Source organism: Apis laboriosa, unplaced genomic scaffold, assembly GCF_014066325.1.
Source record: "Apis laboriosa isolate Shangri-la unplaced genomic scaffold, ASM1406632v1 scaffold112_cov148, whole genome shotgun sequence".
In the NCBI taxonomy this organism is placed as follows: Eukaryota; Metazoa; Arthropoda; class Insecta; order Hymenoptera; family Apidae; genus Apis; species Apis laboriosa.
In genome coordinates, this window is record NW_025220865.1 from 2,978,316 (window position 1) to 2,996,504 (window position 18,189).

Here is an 18,189-nt window from a genome sequence, read left to right on the forward strand (position 1 = left end):
AATTTTTTCAATTGCTTAAAATTATGAAATACATTCAATATAATTTTAATATATTTTTTTCATAATTAACTAGTTATTTCATCTATATTAGAACTATTATATCATTGAACCGTTACATTATTAATAATTTGATTATTAAATTTAAGAAAATTAAAATATTCTGAAATTATTCTGCAAATACAAATTTTGATTATCTTTATTTAATATAATTTTAATGAAAAATTAAAGAATAAATATAAATACTAATGTAAATAAATAAATTATAGATAAAATTAAGCGATGAATTATTTTATTAAAGTGTATATTTTAATAAAATATTTGATACATCTCATAGAATCCTGCTAAAAAATATTGGAATAAATTTTTTCTTTGTATATTCGCTCGATAATAATGAAAAAAAGAAATATAAAAAATAAATTTATTTTTATTAATCTAAAAATAATAAATTAAATAATAAATTTTTAATTTTTCACATAAAAAAATATTTGAAATATAAAGATTTCTATATATTCTTTTTTTCATTTTTGAGTTGATATTTCAGATGATATTTTTATTAAATTTATTAAATTTAATCTTATTAAATTTTTTTTTTAAATTGATGATCATATAATCCTTATCTAACGTAATACGAATTTATTAACTTTCTAATGTCATACACGATAGAATATAACCAATTTAGATATTTGAAATATATATATATATATATATATATAATTTACAATATTTTAAAATAGCAAGAAACATTTGAAAGTAATTTTCTGAAACTTTTGAAGTATTTAATTTTATTAGTTATTAATATAAAAAAAATATTAAATTAAATTTTAATTACACAATTAAAATTATAACCATATATGTAAAAATATATAGACAATAAAATATAAATAAATATAAAGTGCAAAGAATAAAAATAAAATAAATAATAATATAATAGTTGTATTAAAAATTAAAATGAATATTATGTTTTTATATTTAAGCATTTTACAATTATTATTCGAACAATTCAATCTCGTCTAAACTATGATACGTGCGGCATTTTTGGACGCCGCGGAATTCCGCGCATGCGTAAATACAAAATTTGTATCTTGGGTTGTACCTTATAGCATCACGTGATCTCAGCGCGTATATACATCCTGCAGCCGGCAAATTTCCCCACTCATTCTTTCGAACCTTTGCGACGAGGTTCTCTTTTCGAATTTATAACTTTTCTTATGATTTGTCATTGTGATCAATGGACAATTGTTTTCAAAATCAGTCTGTACAAGAATCAACCATTTATTATTGTGACAATAGTTCTTGCAGACTAATTCATTTATAATTTTCAATAGAACCAAGCACATAAAGAATAATAATTATAATATACAATTTCCAATGATTCTTTTATTACATTTGTAAAATAAAACGAAGAAGTACATGAACAAATATGAACTTTTATCATATTTAAATCAAATAATCGTCGGATTAAGTTCAAAGTTGTCACTCGATTCCACGAAAGAACGAAAGCAACATTTCGTGGACAGTTAGTGACGCGGTAATGGGTTTGACGGATACGAGTTTCGAAGTACTTTTGACCCTGTGGAGGGTTCTCGTCGTGGGAGTCGTGTGGACCGAAGAAATCTGCGGTCAGTGTAGCGGTGTCTTACTGAGCCACAGCATTGCCGATCTCACTCGTTAATCATATTGGACATATTATTTGGTAAGTGAAAAATGCACGATGCAAATATTTAATATTACGACCAATTAACAATGATTAATTATGATTAATTATTTTAAATTTAATATTAATATAATTCGATTTATTTACAAATAATATTTTTTTTTCATTTTGCTACTTTTTTTGCAAGATTTTAAATAATAACTTAATTATAAAAATTTTAATACAAAAAATTCTTGATCTCTTTTACATTTTCTTAAAAGTTATTACAAATAACTTTTGTCATTGTCATCATCGTAAAAAGATTTAATTCAATTGTGAATATCACAATCTTAATGAAGAAGAATATAATGCTTTGAATTTTTAATCTCATATTAATATTAAATTTAATATATCATTTATTTAACATTTTAAATGATGAAAAAAAAAAAGATAAAGATTGATCAAAAAATAAATTTCTCTATTTTCTGAATGTTAGAACAATAGTTTGAATTTAAAATTTATGATTGATTCTAATAACTAATAACGTGAAACAATTATTTGAATGGGTTATAGATATATGTTTCAATTGGAGATATTCTTATTTTTCACGGTCATTTGTGGTTTCGATGATTATCCTTATTCTCATATTTCAGTATATGATTTATTTTTAATGTTTCAAAAAACTTAGAAGTACGATTCGCGGAAGATCGAGGTAATTTATCAATTCTTTCGTGAAAAAACAATAATATATTTTCCTTGATAAAATCTGAAAAATTATAATGCATAATTGAAAATGAATAAAAGAAGATTCGATAAAAGCTTTCAAAAATATGTACCATTATTAAGTAAGGTACAAATGAGAAAGATTTTTAATTTAAAAAAATTATAAATAAAATTAAACATTGATAGAAAGATCTATGTACTTCGTAATGTACTTAATAATATTAGAAGAGATTGTATGCTAAACGAATACTGATTGCTTTGTTTTTTGTATTTATATTATTTTTGAAGAAAAAAAAATATAAGCCTTAATATATATTTAATAATAATATTTTTATCAGTATTTTTTAGTATCAAATAACGAAAAGGAAAGTCTTCTAATGTAGCCTTAATGTGTAATTGCATTCAATATAGCACTAACTCATGACGTTATATTAAAACGCCTCTGATATAATAAGCAACATATGAAGTATTATTCTACCTTAAAAAATAAAATTAGATATTTCATAACATTTGATGAATAAATTTAATCATAGATAGTAAATGGAATGGAATAAAAATACGGAATAAAAATAGCAAAAAAAAATCAATCTTAATATTAGATTACCATTAATATTAAATGTATTATACATATATATATATATATATATATATACTTTCGATAAAAAAGATCAAAATTAATTATAATATGAAAAGTATTAATATATTTTTAATAATTAAACAAAAAATAAAAAATTAAAAATCCATCGTTTAACCGGTTTCGATATTTCTCTCTATTAAATAGGAACCATATAAGTCGATATGATAATATGAGCAATACAGTTCTGATTATCATTGGGATCTATCCTCACCTAATCCCGCTAACAACGATTTAATTAATACCATGATTTTATTCATCACCTTGAATAAGAAACCCTAGCCCCCCCCTCCACCTTCGTTCTTTTTCTTCGAATTTGCACGCAACTCCCTCTACATTTCTTGAGCGCGTTCGTCATGTCATCGTTTAAATCTTAGGGAACACGCGAGAGTTGTGTTTCGTTCGTTATTTTCTTTTCTCAAACAAGATTCTTCTCTGGATATTGAAGCAGGGTACGTGTATACGAATAACGTTTCTTCCGAGTTCGAGTTTTCGCAATCTTTGTTTGCACACATCTGTCATCACGATTAATTACACTTTGGTATGTTTGCTATGTAATTTCAAGTATAATGATCAACTGATCAACTATGAGACGTACATATGTAAAGATGGATGTAAGCAACGATCGTAGAAAAAATGGTGCACGAGTGACAAAATGTATAATTCGAGAGATAACTTTATATAATATACATTGAAAATGTATAACATATATTTTCATGACCAAACTTTTTAGGAGTAAGAAAGAAATTCTTCTTATCGATTATTGAAGAAATGTATTTTTTTTTTTTTTTACGAAGAAAAATGGAAAAATTAAGTTCAGAAGAAATTTTAGAAGAAATATGGAGAAGAAATATTTATTATCTTATTGTTATTTGAAAAAAAAAATTTAGAAATTCAATCTGATCAAATGAATCTTATCTCGTTTACAAAAAATGAACTTCTATTTTTTCCTATTGTAAATCGTTCTTTGAAAGTTGCGATTAAAATAATCTTTTGTGTATAAATTATTTAATGTATTGCATGAAAATTGGAATATTTAATTTAAAGTTATCTTATGTTAGATATTTGTTATGTTTTACGGAAAATTGAAGAAAAATAATAAAGAAAAAAGTAAGAATTTTTTATCAAATCGTAGATATTTTGTAGATTTTTTATTTTTTTAATTTTTTTTTATCATTAGAATTTTAATATTTTTAATAATAATTATATAAAATACTTTAATCGATTTTTCAATCTTGTATGAAATTTCTTATATAACTAATTAAAAAATTCTTATATATATATTTCTTATATAACTAATTAAAAAATTTTTCATAGAAAATTTTTTATCAGAATATTAGAAAAAAATTTTTACTTAATCAAAATATTTTATTCAAAATTTTTCCAAGAACTTATCAATAATTCTCACAGAAATGTTATTATTATGTTCAAAAACACTTAGAAGAAATTTTCATCTATCGTTCCATTATAGAAATCGGACAATTTCGATACCTATGATTTCGATATTCGAAATCACTTATCTATGATATCGCAACTATTCCAATTAAAAAAAAAAAAAAAAAAAAAAAAGAAGCATCATACCCCAAAGCAGAATTTTTCATCGCACCTGTTCGCAGAGAGGGAGAGAAAAAGAGAGAGAAACACGGGGAACGAGTACATACATAACGTAACCGGGAGTGGGATAGAGACAGAGAAAGAGAGTTCTATCGTTGTTCGGCAATAACCGCCGAATATCAATTAATCGGGTCGATCCTATAGACAAGCGTGGATCAGTGCGTGTGACAGAAAACCCCTCGTCGAGAGCCCCCTCGAAGCCGGCACTGCGGCCGCCTTTGAAATATACGCTGTTTGTCCGGGACCCGTCACCAGGGCACAATGAGCCTCGCTTGGGGGTTAAGCGTTGTCGCTTGAAGGGCTATCGATAACTTGTCGTCGCCAAATTACACGTGACCGCGCCCGCACGCGCCTCCAATCACCATCCTCTTTTCTTCTACCCCCTTCTCCCCCTCTTCCTCCTCTATCTTTTTTTACCTCGTATCTCCGATCTTTTACGTATGTAGCTCAATTAATATCAGAATTGGTGGAGATATATCAGCAAATCTATATCTAGGCATAATCGTTTTGAGAAAATTCGATTTTTAATATAAATATAATTGAATGTCTAATAGAAGGATATGTGTTACGTTTTCATAAAATTTACAGGAAGACGATTAAAAATAATTCGTTGCTCGATTCGTAGCAAGAGATTTTGATCGGTTCATCAATAGCGAAGATAATTAAGATAATGACGTGGTATGTGTAGATTTGAATCCTTCTGAACGAAGTTATTGGTTTTGAATAGCGAAGTTGTTGATATATGAAAAATTGAAAAAATCTTCGATTAGCATGTTAAATATAAGATTGTTAAAATTTTATTAATTAAAATTAAAATTAATTAATGGAATTCTTTGTTGTAAGGAAACTGAGACATGTCGTCGAGGGTGGTGAAGAATGCGCCAAAGTTGAACGGCAGCGTCGACGGCAGGGAAACGTGGTCCGGCAAAGTCGATTTTCTTCTCTCTGTCATCGGATTTGCCGTCGATCTTGCAAATGTCTGGAGATTTCCTTACCTATGTTATAAAAATGGTGGCGGTGAGTATATTCAAAGATTTGTCAATTATCTAATTCATCATAATATAATCATAAAATTTATAAATTATTTCAAAAATTATTTTTGAAATTAAAATGAATTCTTAAAGATTCTAAGCAAACAAACGTTCTAAGCCATTATTAAAAAATTTTCCTCGCGATACTTCTTGTTTATAAATTTTTAATGAGTTTGTTTTGATATGAATCATAATCTTCTATGTTAGTAATTGCATAATCTTTTCTATTTCTTAGTTATCAGATCAATATTTCACAATATTTCAATCATACTCCTATATTATAATAACTATATACTGTCTGTAAGATTTTTCCTTCATGATTATTAATTTCACAGTTATCTCGGTATTTTTCATTTGAATCGCACTATAATAACAAATATATTCGACGATTTTCCAAATTAACGTATACGTAAGAACAATGAACGTAAGAATAATGATCAATAACGATTAGATCGTTTCTTTAAATCGTCAATTATTATATATCACGATTGATTGAGTAAACAAATATTACTATAACAATTGCTTAATTATTAATCTCTACATCTGAAACTTCACTGAATAACAATGAATCAGCGATGAATAATTATATTAATAAAATAATATAATTTCAAAATTATTTTAAAGATAATTTATAATTAATATAATTTATGAAATAATCTATAATTTTTAATCTCTAATAATTTATAATTATTTTAAAAATCATACATAGACAAATAAGATGACATATAATCTAAATAGTCATTTAAATATATTATTTAACATCCAAATTCTGATTAAATATATTATGTTATCTATATATTTATGTTATTTTTCATGGAATCAAAATTTTTTAATAGAATATTCTATCACTTTAACACGTTGCCATCTGGTAGCGTTGTAAGGCGTTATTTCACAGCTGCAATGGGGGATGCATCAAGTAATGCACTCCAGCAGCCAGGCAATACCGCGTTAACCGGTCGACTAATTGGCATTTACCTCGTGGAAAATGACCCTGAGATTTAGATTTCACTCTGCGCTTCTTATCCGTGAAAGCATCTGCAAGTTTCAAAATTGGCCCAAATTAAAGCGAAAAAGCAATTTAAGGGTCATGTACCGACTTGGAAGATTGGATCGTCCACGGTAAATCTAATTTTTACTCTAGTTATATCGTTTCATATTTTCGATTTGTTTTTCGACTGTTTGGTTAAATTGTATCATCTTCCTCAATCTGAAATAGGAATTTCTTATTTCTTATGCGGTGTACCTTAAATATAATGTACTTGTTAAAAGTGAGGTTATATATAGTTAAGATCGAAAGTATTTCTCAATATGTGACATAACATTAAATTTTTAGTTCATTGATTTGTTAAATGAATCTTCATTTTTATCACATTAATTTTTACTAAAAATATTCTACAAAAAAATTACTATTTCTGATTACATACAAATGATATTTTCTTAATTCCAGAACATTTTTTCATTATCACTAATAACTAAAAAACTTTTGTAAACTATATTTCATTTGATTGCATTCAATTGCTTATCACGTGCAATGTTTACTATAAATCAAACATGTTTCTATTTAATTCGCCATTCTTTTACAAACTTTCTAATAATAATTCTTGCAAGCAACATACACAACGACTTGAAAAACGATAGACTTATCGATGACGACATAGACGACTCTATTAACCCCTCCCTTGTTCTATCGAGTCCCTAGTAGGAATACGATTAGGACCAGCTATCAGCGATACCATGACTCCTCAAAAGCGGCTGCTAACTCAATTAAGAGGAGAGTAGGGCGCACCATTAGTACCGGGAAGATCGGTCGCTAATTTCCAATTACCTTAATTAATTATAATTTCCCATTCGGGCTGGCCTTTGATCATGGACGTCCGCGACGCCTCTGCCTGGCGCATGTCACCGTACGCGATCCATTATGTCGCATCATTCCGTCCCTACGTTTCGCGCTTTCTTTGCGGAAATTTGCGAATTTCCCCCACAGTCATTCTTTCATTTCCTCATTGCAAAAAAAAAAATTCTGAACAACGTGATTAAAATCGTTTTTGGATTAATGTGGCCCGTAATTATTTTCATAAAGTACTTCGTAAAATTTTAGAAAAAATAAAATTTAGCTTTTTTTTTTAATAAAAATAAAAAATTGTGAAAAAATAAAAATTTATAATTTTTTTATTTATCGTTTTTCTGATTTTATTATTAATTCGATATAATGGAATATTGATCCGAATTTAGATTATCCAAATGATTGATTATCCAAACGTAGAATGATAATTATTTAAAGCATTTAACAATTTTTATATTCTATATATATATATAAATATTGGAACAATATTTATGAATGATTAATTTTTTTTTAATCTTTTATTTTCAAATTGTTTAATACGTTACATAATGTTGTTTTATGTTTAATAGTATTTGTTTTATTATAAATTTATTGTTTCTGATCAAATATGGAGGAAAATTTATCAAAAAAAAAATTATAATAAATTATTGGAAATAAAAATATCAGAACTATTTTATGAATTAACGAAATAATATTTGATTCAGTAATTTAGTAAGTAACTTTTTAATAAGGATTTTTGTATTCCAGTTTCCTTGATAATATACGTACATATGTATCTATTCATTAATACATTTAAAGAGACATTTTCAGCATGTCACAAACGAATGTCTGAGTTTGAATAACATTTCCGTTTAATTTCAGTTCTTTGAGGATAACATCACCTTCAAAGACATTTTGTCCTTGAATTCAATTGGATTCAATTTTGCAATTCGTTGTTAAATTAAATTTGAGAAATTTAAATATATATAAACATTGATATTGTTTTAAATATAATTTATTCCACTATTTATTCAACAAATATTAGTGATAATAAATATATAATGCGTTTCTTAGTTAATCGATGATGATTAAATCATTTGATTCGAGTTTGCAATTTAAATATACATTATGCATATCAATTACTAAGTTATTACGTCAACTATTTAATTGATGACTAACTATATCCTTCTATAACTATAATTATCTTTCTATATTTTTATGCAAATAAATCATATTGTGAAAATATATTTGAATTATATATAATAAAATATTATGATGAAAAGTTGTACTATTATTTTAAAATATTTTATTTTCATAAAATAAATTACATATTTATTATAAATTATATTTTTGTAAATATTGTATTATTGTATTATTTTTTTTCTATTGTAAATATATAAATTGATAAGAGCTATTAAATTTTTATCAGTTCATAATAAAAAATGACTTAATAACTAAAGTATTTTAGCTATTAATTTATCAATAATGTACTTTAACTATTATTATTGAGAAAATATAGCAAAATTTGTTTTTATCGTTTCTTTTATATTTTCTGAGTGAGAACACTTTGTTGTTAGTTAAACATTTTTGAAATTTGATTAATATGATGCTTCTTTTTTTTTTCTTTGTCATTTGTTCAGATGATAATTCACAATATTACAAATTTTACAATAGGATAAGATAAATATTTTGAATAAAATATATTTAAATGTAAGATTTAAAAAAAATGTTGCAACAGATTTCCAAGAATTTTTCTGTAAGCACATTCTTATTTATAACTTTGATACTCGTAAATATGATAATAGAAATATAATTGATGAATAGTAAACAGCATTATGAATATCAATGAAGATAAAAAAAAAAATTTCACAAGGAAAAATGTTTGAAAATATTCTTTTGACAAATTCATGACAAAATAGTTGATAAAAGTGACTTATAATAATTTTTACTTGATACACGAATGAACAAAAGATATTACAAAAGCAATAATATTGAATTTGTTCGTGACCGAGAAAAGAAAAGATTTATCAAGGCAACCGCATAAGAAAGGAATATTCTTACCTAATGCGATTATGTCTCCGTGGTTACGGAGAAGAATTTATTGGAAAAAACGAAGGCAGAACAATGGATAGGAATGTGCGTGCAACATATCAGAGGAAATTCATATTTAAAGATAATAATAATATCTCTATGAATATTCATTTCTTAAAATTTTTCGGATACATGAACTTTTATGAATATATTTCTGCAAATTAAAAATTTATTTGAATGATTAAATTTATATAGTTTGTTGTTGCAATTTATTTCTTCTAAATTACTCGTTTTAATTACTTGTATATACTTGTATGTTTCTTCTCAACATTTTTTTTAATTTCAAAAATTTTTTTTCTCTATTATTGTATTGTAGAATTTTGAAAAGAACAGAAAGATAAATATTAAATCAAAATGAAAAGTTATATTGTATAAATATTTGATTATCAATTTTTTTGATGTTTAATAATAAATAATATAAAAAATAATATTTCTATTTTAATTGATATTGTAAAAAGAAATAAATATATTAATATAATTAAAATAAATATATTAATATAATTATTACACTTACATTTATTATACTAGTTTTCAATTATTTTTATTAAATATTCATATAAACTGCAACTTGTATATATTTATTTATTTTAACAGATATCAATTTTGCCAGAAAAATTGTACTATATAATATATTTAAAAATATATTTAATATTTATTTACTTTATGTAATCTGTATAAATATTATTTATTTAAAAATCCTCAATATTAATATCCGTTTAATCGTTTGATAAATCAGCTTTATCAAAATCACCATTTCAGCCATTGCTCTGATACATTTTCGAAAGTTCACTATCGAATTACGTATACCTAAAAGCACCTTGCTGCCACTGGTGCTCTAAATATTCTGCAATTCAGTTATGCAGCTAACACGATGATGCGAGTGGCTCGCACATCACTTTTTTTTCTCGCTCTTCATATCGGCCTCTTGTCACACGGCAGATGTCATCAACGATGATAAGAATCCGGACGTTTCCCACCAGTGGTTTGCAAATATAAATTGAACGCGTTCGATTTTACTAAAGATATTAAACAACGATTTTCCAATTATTATCTGATGAAATTTCATTTCAATATTTATTCAATATGTGACAGAAAAGTATTCGAGAGATCTTTAATAATCAGAAATTAATTGCAATTCTGAACCAACAAGAAATTTTTCAAAATCAAATATTATTTCTTTTATTGCAATTTTTATTGCAATTTTAAAATATTGAAAATATTAACAAATATATTTTGTAAGATATATTATCACAATTGTCAAACATTAATTTGTTATCTGATCAATATTTAAATGTTATTCAAAAAATTAAAAAAAATTATTCTTTTATTTATGTTATATTTTTATATTATATTTGATACTGTTCTGTTTAAATAAATTTTTATTATTAGTTCTTAATAAAAAATGACTACAATTCACAAAAATGTTGTGAATTGTGTTCACAGGCGCTTTCCTGGTTCCATATTGTATAATGTTAGTAGTAGGAGGTATTCCATTGTTTTATATGGAGCTTGCCTTGGGTCAGTTCAATCGAAAAGGTGCGATCACTTGCTGGGGTCGTTTGGTACCACTTTTAAAAGGTAAGTAAGACGATTTTCCATTATTTTTCACCTGCAAGTTAATAACAAGTTAATCACAAAAATATTAAAATTATATACTCTATTCTATATAAAAATATATCTATGAATATCACTAAAAAAATTATTAAAATATTATTAAAATTTATTTTAATAACATTTTAATAATAAATTACCTCTCACTTTATAACGAAAAATTCTCTCCTATAAAACATTTTTATCTCTTTAGAATTTTATCTTTGAATAATTCATTTTTGAAAAGATTAATAAATATTTACTATTTTATTTTAATAATTCGAAAATAAAATACAATGCATCACATACACACCTTCTTTCGATCAAAGACAATTTCAATAACTGTTCTCAATACTTTTTTACAAAAAAAATCACCCAGCTTTGAAATAATCGCGTTAAAATACCCCCATCCACTCGATACCATTCACCGAATAGACTTCATCAACAATAGAGGTAACAGCACTGCTGGCCAATTACTATTCCGATTGCCTCTCAGAACATTTCTGGAAAACGTTTCAAAGCACTTTACCGTCATCTTCACCGGAAACCGTGCATTAGACATTAGATGTTATATTTTCTTTTCTTCCTTTCTTCCCCACACGGTACATTATGTAACGCGGTATAAATCCGGGAAAATCCGAGGATGGAAGACCACTCGAGAAGTAGTCCCCCATTTCCGCCGATTTCCTGGATCGTGACGATCTCAATCTCGGGCTACCCTGGCGTGAGATGATCGATGGAACCAGATTTTTTTTCTCTCTCTCGACTCTCTTGTCTTACGCGCGTTTTTTCCCTTTTGATCCGCATCGATGAACGACGTAATTGATTCGTGACGGTGAAGATACGGCCTCCCCACGGGAGGATAATGGAATATTCTCCGGCTGGGAACCAGGACATAAGGACACGTCCTTGGAGATTTTTTAATCCTTTGAAATGAATTTTTCTTATTATATGATATATAGGTTAAAAGTTATTATCTTGAAAATTAAGGGGGGGGAAGGAGAGAGGTCTTCTGATGTTTGCGAGCGGAAGAGATAATTCTTGATTATTTTGGCTTAATAATTTTTAATAATTGTAAGTTTTTAAAAATTGTAAAATCGTGTCAATTTTGATTTCTAAATTTAACGTCATTTATATTGTTAGTTTGAGAATTACGTGGGAATTTGTGATTATGGAAAAAGAAATTTCTGATTAATTTTTAAGATCAATTATTTTATCGTGCTAATTATTATTAAAATTAAAAAGCAAAACTATTAAAACTATTAATTAATTTAGTTTTTTATTTTCCAAGAATTATCTTTTAAATTAAATTTTTTGACATAATCAAATACCTTTTTATATATAATTTTTTATCTGTGCGTAGGAATTGGCTACGCAGTGGTATTAATTGCATTCTACGTCGATTTCTATTATAATGTGATCATCGCCTGGGCATTGAGGTACTTCTTCGCCTCGTTCGCAAGTCTTTTACCTTGGACTACCTGCGACAATCCATGGAACACTTTACATTGTCGTACATTTGACACAAACATTTCTTACATGTTCGACGATGCATATTTCGTCGACACGCTCGACTCCACATATCCTGGCAATTCATCTCTGATCGAGGACCGTTTGGATAGGAATTCGAATCAAGGATACAATAGCACGTGGTACACAAGCGCTGCTCAAGAATATTTCAAGTGAGTATAATGTGTAAAATGACTTGAATTTCTTCAAAAAAATCCAGTTTCAAGTAATAATACAAAACTGTAAAAAAAATATAACAGATTTATAAAAGTTTTGCAAATATGTGCATAAAAGAAATATTATCTTATTAATGTGCATATATACATAAAAATATTTAAAAATTTAAATAATTAGGTGGTATTCATTGATAATGCATATTTTTTTAAATATTTCTTTAATGATATTCAAAGAAAACCATATAATACCTTGCCATGTCTGACTATAAATTTATCAATACTACTGTTGTAAGAAGATTAGCTATTTCAAGAATAATTCTTTATTTAAGTATACATATTTCAGATACTTATTTATATATATACGTATATTATAATATTTATTTTGATATTAAGTTTATTATTATTTAAGAAATTTTAAATTAAAAATGAAATATTATTTTTAATTAATTATTTCCAAATTAAATTTTTGATAATTTTAATATTTTAAATGGCAATAGGATATCACTTAATGAAAAGTAAAATTTATAATTAACTCGATAATTTCACTTAAAGCCGAGCTATTCTAGAACTTCACGAAAGCGAGGGTTTACACGATCTTGGAACAATTAAATGGGATATTGCATTATGCCTGCTGATGGTCTATCTGATTTGTTACTTCTCCTTGTGGAAGGGAATTTCTACTTCTGGCAAGGTAAAATTTGTATATTAATATAAATCTCGATTCATAAGTTTATGGATATTTCTAAGAAAAATTATTTTATTAAAAATTTATCACTGATTAAGTTTTGATCATCATATTATTAATTTAAAACTTTTATAATTCTTCCAATTACCACCATCTTTTAATGAATTGAAACGAGTAATGAAAAATACTTGAAATTATTATTTCATCAAATTACAATGAAACAATTTATTTGTTTGTTAGGTAGTTTGGTTCACGGCTCTATTTCCTTATGCTGTTCTATTAATTCTACTTATACGAGGCGTCACGTTACCAGGAAGTCTGGAAGGGATTCGTTATTACCTCAATCCGAATTTTTCCGCCATCAGTAAAGCAGAGGTAAAGAAATTTATTATATTCGCTAAATAAAAAAAACTTTGAAATTATTACTATTTTTTTTCTATTTATCAAAAAATCAATGTGTCGTTCTCTTTCAATTTTTATATTGGATATATTGAATTACAAATTAATAAGTTTTAAGGAAAAATATAAAATCAAATACCATATTTCCATCCTTTTTTATATCACTATAAACTATTTTCACTTCTCTTGCTTCATCATGCGTTCCTCCACTTCGTCGGATTTAACGAATCGCCTTTCAGTGGATAATCGCGACGTTATGAAATAGCCATTTACACCAGTCATGGCGAGGAATAAAAATCTGAGAAGTTAATGCAACGGCAATAAGAGGGTTGAAAAAAAAAAAAAAAAGAAGAATCGGACATCGTCCCCGAGAAAAATAGGGGATAGAGTGAAACGTGCCGAGTTTAACCGACTATGGTGAAAATGGAAACTCTGTGTACCTGTCATAATGACCATTAGATTTTCGTTCCAGTGGTGAGCCGCGTTCGACCCTCTTGATTCGCAAGTGAAATGCATTTTTCTATAGCACCTTCGAACCATTGCTTCCAGAGATCGGTGAAATAGAATTTATACAGCGACGAAGGAAATTTATTAATTTCGAAAATTTGTAGATTTAGAAAGTGGAATCGTGCACGTTTTATTCTTATGGGAAAGAATAATCTTTTTCCTAAAAGGGAATGAAAAAAATAAAATGTTTTCTAAATGAATAAATATAAATAGGATTAAAAGAAAAAAAATTAAAAAAAGAAATAATTATTAAAATATTATTTGTTAATAAAATATATTAAGATTTATATTTTAAGTGTATAATATGATAATATTTTTGTTTTAAACTAGAAAAAAAAGTTTTATATTATAAAAATAAAGTAGATTTGAATAAAATTAGATTTTTGTTAAGAATTTTTAATTTACAGGTCTGGGTGGATGCAGCAACGCAAGTGTTTTTCTCTCTTGGACCAGGTTTTGGTGTACTTCTGGCTTATGCAAGTTATAACAAATATCACAACAATGTCTACAAGTAAGAAATACATGTATACTTAAATAAGTAAACATTTTAATGAAAATTAAATTAATATTTTAAATTAAATTGAAAAAAAAATACAATTTCACTTTTCAGATCAATCTATTTTCATTTATCATGAAAAATATTTTCAAGATTAAAAAATTCCAAATATTTATAATTATGTAATAATAAATATAAAATTATTTTTCTAAAGTGTTCAACATTTATTTTTCCAGGGACGCTTTATTAACCAGCTTGATAAACAGTGCAACATCCTTCGTTGCTGGTTTTGTGATATTTTCTGTATTAGGGTACATGGCACGAGCAAGCGGAAAATCCATTCAAGATGTAGCGACTGAAGGACCTGGTCTAGTGTTTATCGTTTATCCTGCTGCCATCGCTACTATGCCTGGATCAACATTTTGGGCACTCATCTTTTTCATGATGTTGCTTACATTAGGATTGGATAGCTCGGTATATATTACGTAACTTTTCATACAATTTTCACCAATTACATAACAAAAATATATGTTATAAAAAATACGAAACAATTTATAAATTTTTTTAATGCCAAGAAGATTATTAATATTTCTTCTGAAAATGAATCTATTTTTATTTAATGATTTAATATAATATAATATTAAGCTTTATGCTTACTTTATATTATAATATATATTTTTATAACTAAATAATATCATAAAATTAATATAATATTACTTCTTAATAATTTTCTTAATAATGTTAACTTTGTACTTCATTTTTATTATGTATTGCAATATAAATTATAATATATTCTAACATAATCAAACCTTTTCTTATAGTTCGGAGGTTCCGAAGCGATAATAACTGCTCTTAGCGATGAGTTTCCAATTATTGGGAATAATCGTGAAATTTTCGTCGCTTCGCTTTTCACGCTATATTTCCTTGTCGGTTTAGCTTCATGTTCTCAGGTAAAGTGATTTATAAAGCATTATAAAATATAAAATATAAATAATGAAACAGCATACAAAAATAATTGTAAAATGATATATTTTCAAAATCTAATTAAATATTTTTTAATTCAGTCATTCTTTTTCCTATAATAAAAATATTTGAATTAAATGTAATTAAATTATAATAAAAAAAACTAAACATAAGAGTATTATTAAAATAATATAAATTTTTGTTTAATTTTTTTTTAATTAAAAATATATATTCATTATATTAATTTTTATTTACACAGGGTGGCTTTTACTTCTTCCACTTGTTGGACCGATACGCAGCTGGATACTCGATGCTGTTTGCAGTTTTGGCGGAAGCGATCGCCATTAGTTGGATCTATGGAACAGACAGATTTTGTGCAGATATTAAAGATATGATTGGATTTTCACCAGGAATCTATTGGAGAGTCTGTTGGAAATTCGTTGCTCCGATATTTCTTATGGTAAAAATAAAATTTATTGAGATTTTTTTTTTATTTAGTTTTCTTATCTGAATTTGTAGAAAAAAATTCATAAATTAAAATTTTAATAAAATAAATAAATTAAATATTATGTGATACATTATATTTTCTTCGTATTTTATCGTTCTTCTTCTTTTTATCTTTTATTTTGCAATTCATAAATATTCATATTTCTAACTTAAGAAACCGAATAATATTTTCTATTATTTTTAATTCAGAATTATATTATAATCTTATTATTATTAAATAATAAAATATATATATAATATTTATATATAATAAAATATAAATAAAAATAATAAATCATTTTAAAGTATATATGTGAAAAATAAAAAAAAATAAAATCATTTTTATAAATTAATTCATTAATATTATTATAGTTTATCATCGTTTACGGTTTAATGGGTTACGAACCACTGACTTACGAAGATTACGTATACCCTGTGTGGGCAAATATATTAGGCTGGTTAATTGCGACTTCCTCAATTGCGATGATACCCGGCATTGCAATTTACAAGATCATTATCACACCCGGCAATTTTATTCAGGTATCTTAATCTAATTTTCATGCAATTGTTCTTAGTACATTCTTTTCAATACTGATTTGAATATGTTTAAGAAAGAAAAATTAAGAAGGACCTGTAAAAGAATTATAATATATATATTTATCTCAGAAAGTAATATTTATATTTTAAAATACATAACTATGACTAGTACATTATATACATGTAATTAAAATTAAAAGAAAAAAGAAAAAGAAACAAGAAAATAAACAAAAATAATACAATAGTGTATACCTGTAATACCTGTTTAATTACTTTAAACATGCATATAACGATTAAAAGCATTCAACAATTAGGGCTTGTAGAAATTATAAAATTTAATTATATATTTAATTATATAAAAAATAGTTTTCTTCTTATTACTTTTATTACTTATTACTTATATAAACAAATATATATTTAATAAATTACAGAGATTAAAGATTCTCACCACCCCCTGGAGAGATACTCAACAAAGAAACGCAGATTTCTCTTCAGTCGCAAATGGCGCAGTTCGTCGTAGTTTCATCGTGGATGAAGATTTAAACCTAACCAAAGAACAACAAAATTTAAGAAAAGAGCAAACGGAGGTGATGATCCAATCTAGAGAGAATGTTAATGGAGATCCACCACCGGAGCCAGTCTAGGACAGTGCGGTTGTGATTTTACACGGTGCCCGGTTCCAAGTATATCTTTGCTAATACTTTATCGTGGGAATGTACAGTTCTACACGAAACTCGAACGCACCCACTTAGATTTTACGATACAAATGTTTAATGACAATTATTTGCTCTTTTTGAAAGACAAAGCTTCAAGCTTTGTTAGATTTTTGTGGAAAAATATTTTTTCTTAATACATTGTTATTGCAGTGAAAAATATTTAAAAAAAAATCTTATCTTGCTATAAATTATGTTAAAAATAAGTTTTCAATCGTTCAATCCTTATATTAGTCTTTTAATGCACTGTTAACTCTTTTGCTACTAATATAATAATAATAATATGTCTGTAAAAGTATTTCGATCTCTGAATATTTTTAGAGATTATAAAAATTTTATTTTATTACATTTTATTATTTTATAATTATTATAATTTTTATTATTAATTTAGAATAATCTTTAAGAGATTTTAAATTGAATTTCGAATATTATAGCAAATCAGTTAAGTGCAATGAAAAAATAATTCCGTTATTTTAGATAAATAAATCGCACAAAGTATATATATATTTTTATCTAATTTTTAAAATAGCACATTTTTGTTTTGAAATTTTCCTAAAGTGTCCTAAAATACAAATATGTT

General features: G+C 25.9%; 1 protein-coding gene and 3 long non-coding RNA genes across 10 annotated transcripts; 1 reads left to right on the top strand and 3 right to left on the bottom strand.

Annotated features, from left to right (window-relative positions):
* The first annotated feature begins 1,186 nt into the window (after positions 1-1,186).
* Positions 1,187-18,029, top strand: LOC122715647 (sodium-dependent dopamine transporter). Of its 6 annotated transcripts, XM_043938021.1 has the most exons (13): positions 1,187-1,693; positions 5,193-5,282; positions 5,448-5,621; positions 10,992-11,126; positions 12,502-12,820; positions 13,376-13,514; positions 13,749-13,883; positions 14,822-14,925; positions 15,147-15,384; positions 15,732-15,860; positions 16,133-16,333; positions 16,732-16,899; positions 17,328-18,027. In XM_043938021.1, the coding sequence occupies exons 3-13, from the start codon at positions 5,459-5,461 to the stop codon at positions 17,538-17,540; spliced, it is 1,944 nt and encodes a 647-aa protein (XP_043793956.1). In that variant the 5' UTR covers positions 1,187-1,693; positions 5,193-5,282; positions 5,448-5,458; the 3' UTR covers positions 17,541-18,027. The 6 variants fall into 6 exon arrangements, with proteins under 6 accessions (XP_043793956.1, XP_043793929.1, XP_043793975.1 ...); XM_043937994.1 differs by lacking the exon at positions 5,193-5,282; XM_043938002.1 differs by lacking the exons at positions 1,187-1,693; positions 5,193-5,282 and adding an exon at positions 3,363-3,442.
* Positions 5,447-6,765, bottom strand: LOC122715690. Its single transcript, XR_006346888.1, has 2 exons — positions 6,611-6,765; positions 5,447-5,599 (listed from the first exon to the last, which is right to left on the bottom strand). It is a non-coding gene; the product is annotated as an uncharacterized LOC122715690 (long non-coding RNA).
* On the bottom strand, positions 10,571-15,851 carry LOC122715672. 2 transcript variants are annotated; one of them, XR_006346886.1, is made up of 7 exons: positions 15,720-15,851; positions 14,348-14,574; positions 14,047-14,205; positions 12,678-12,887; positions 12,470-12,619; positions 11,452-12,064; positions 10,571-11,157 (listed from the first exon to the last, which is right to left on the bottom strand). It is a non-coding gene; the product is annotated as an uncharacterized LOC122715672 (long non-coding RNA). The 2 variants fall into 2 exon arrangements; XR_006346883.1 differs by lacking the exon at positions 15,720-15,851 and adding an exon at positions 14,820-15,070.
* LOC122715683 lies at positions 16,137-17,469 on the bottom strand. The gene is made up of 3 exons (XR_006346887.1): positions 17,158-17,469; positions 16,766-16,990; positions 16,137-16,227 (listed from the first exon to the last, which is right to left on the bottom strand). It is a non-coding gene; the product is annotated as an uncharacterized LOC122715683 (long non-coding RNA).
* Positions 18,030-18,189: the final 160 nt, after the last annotated feature.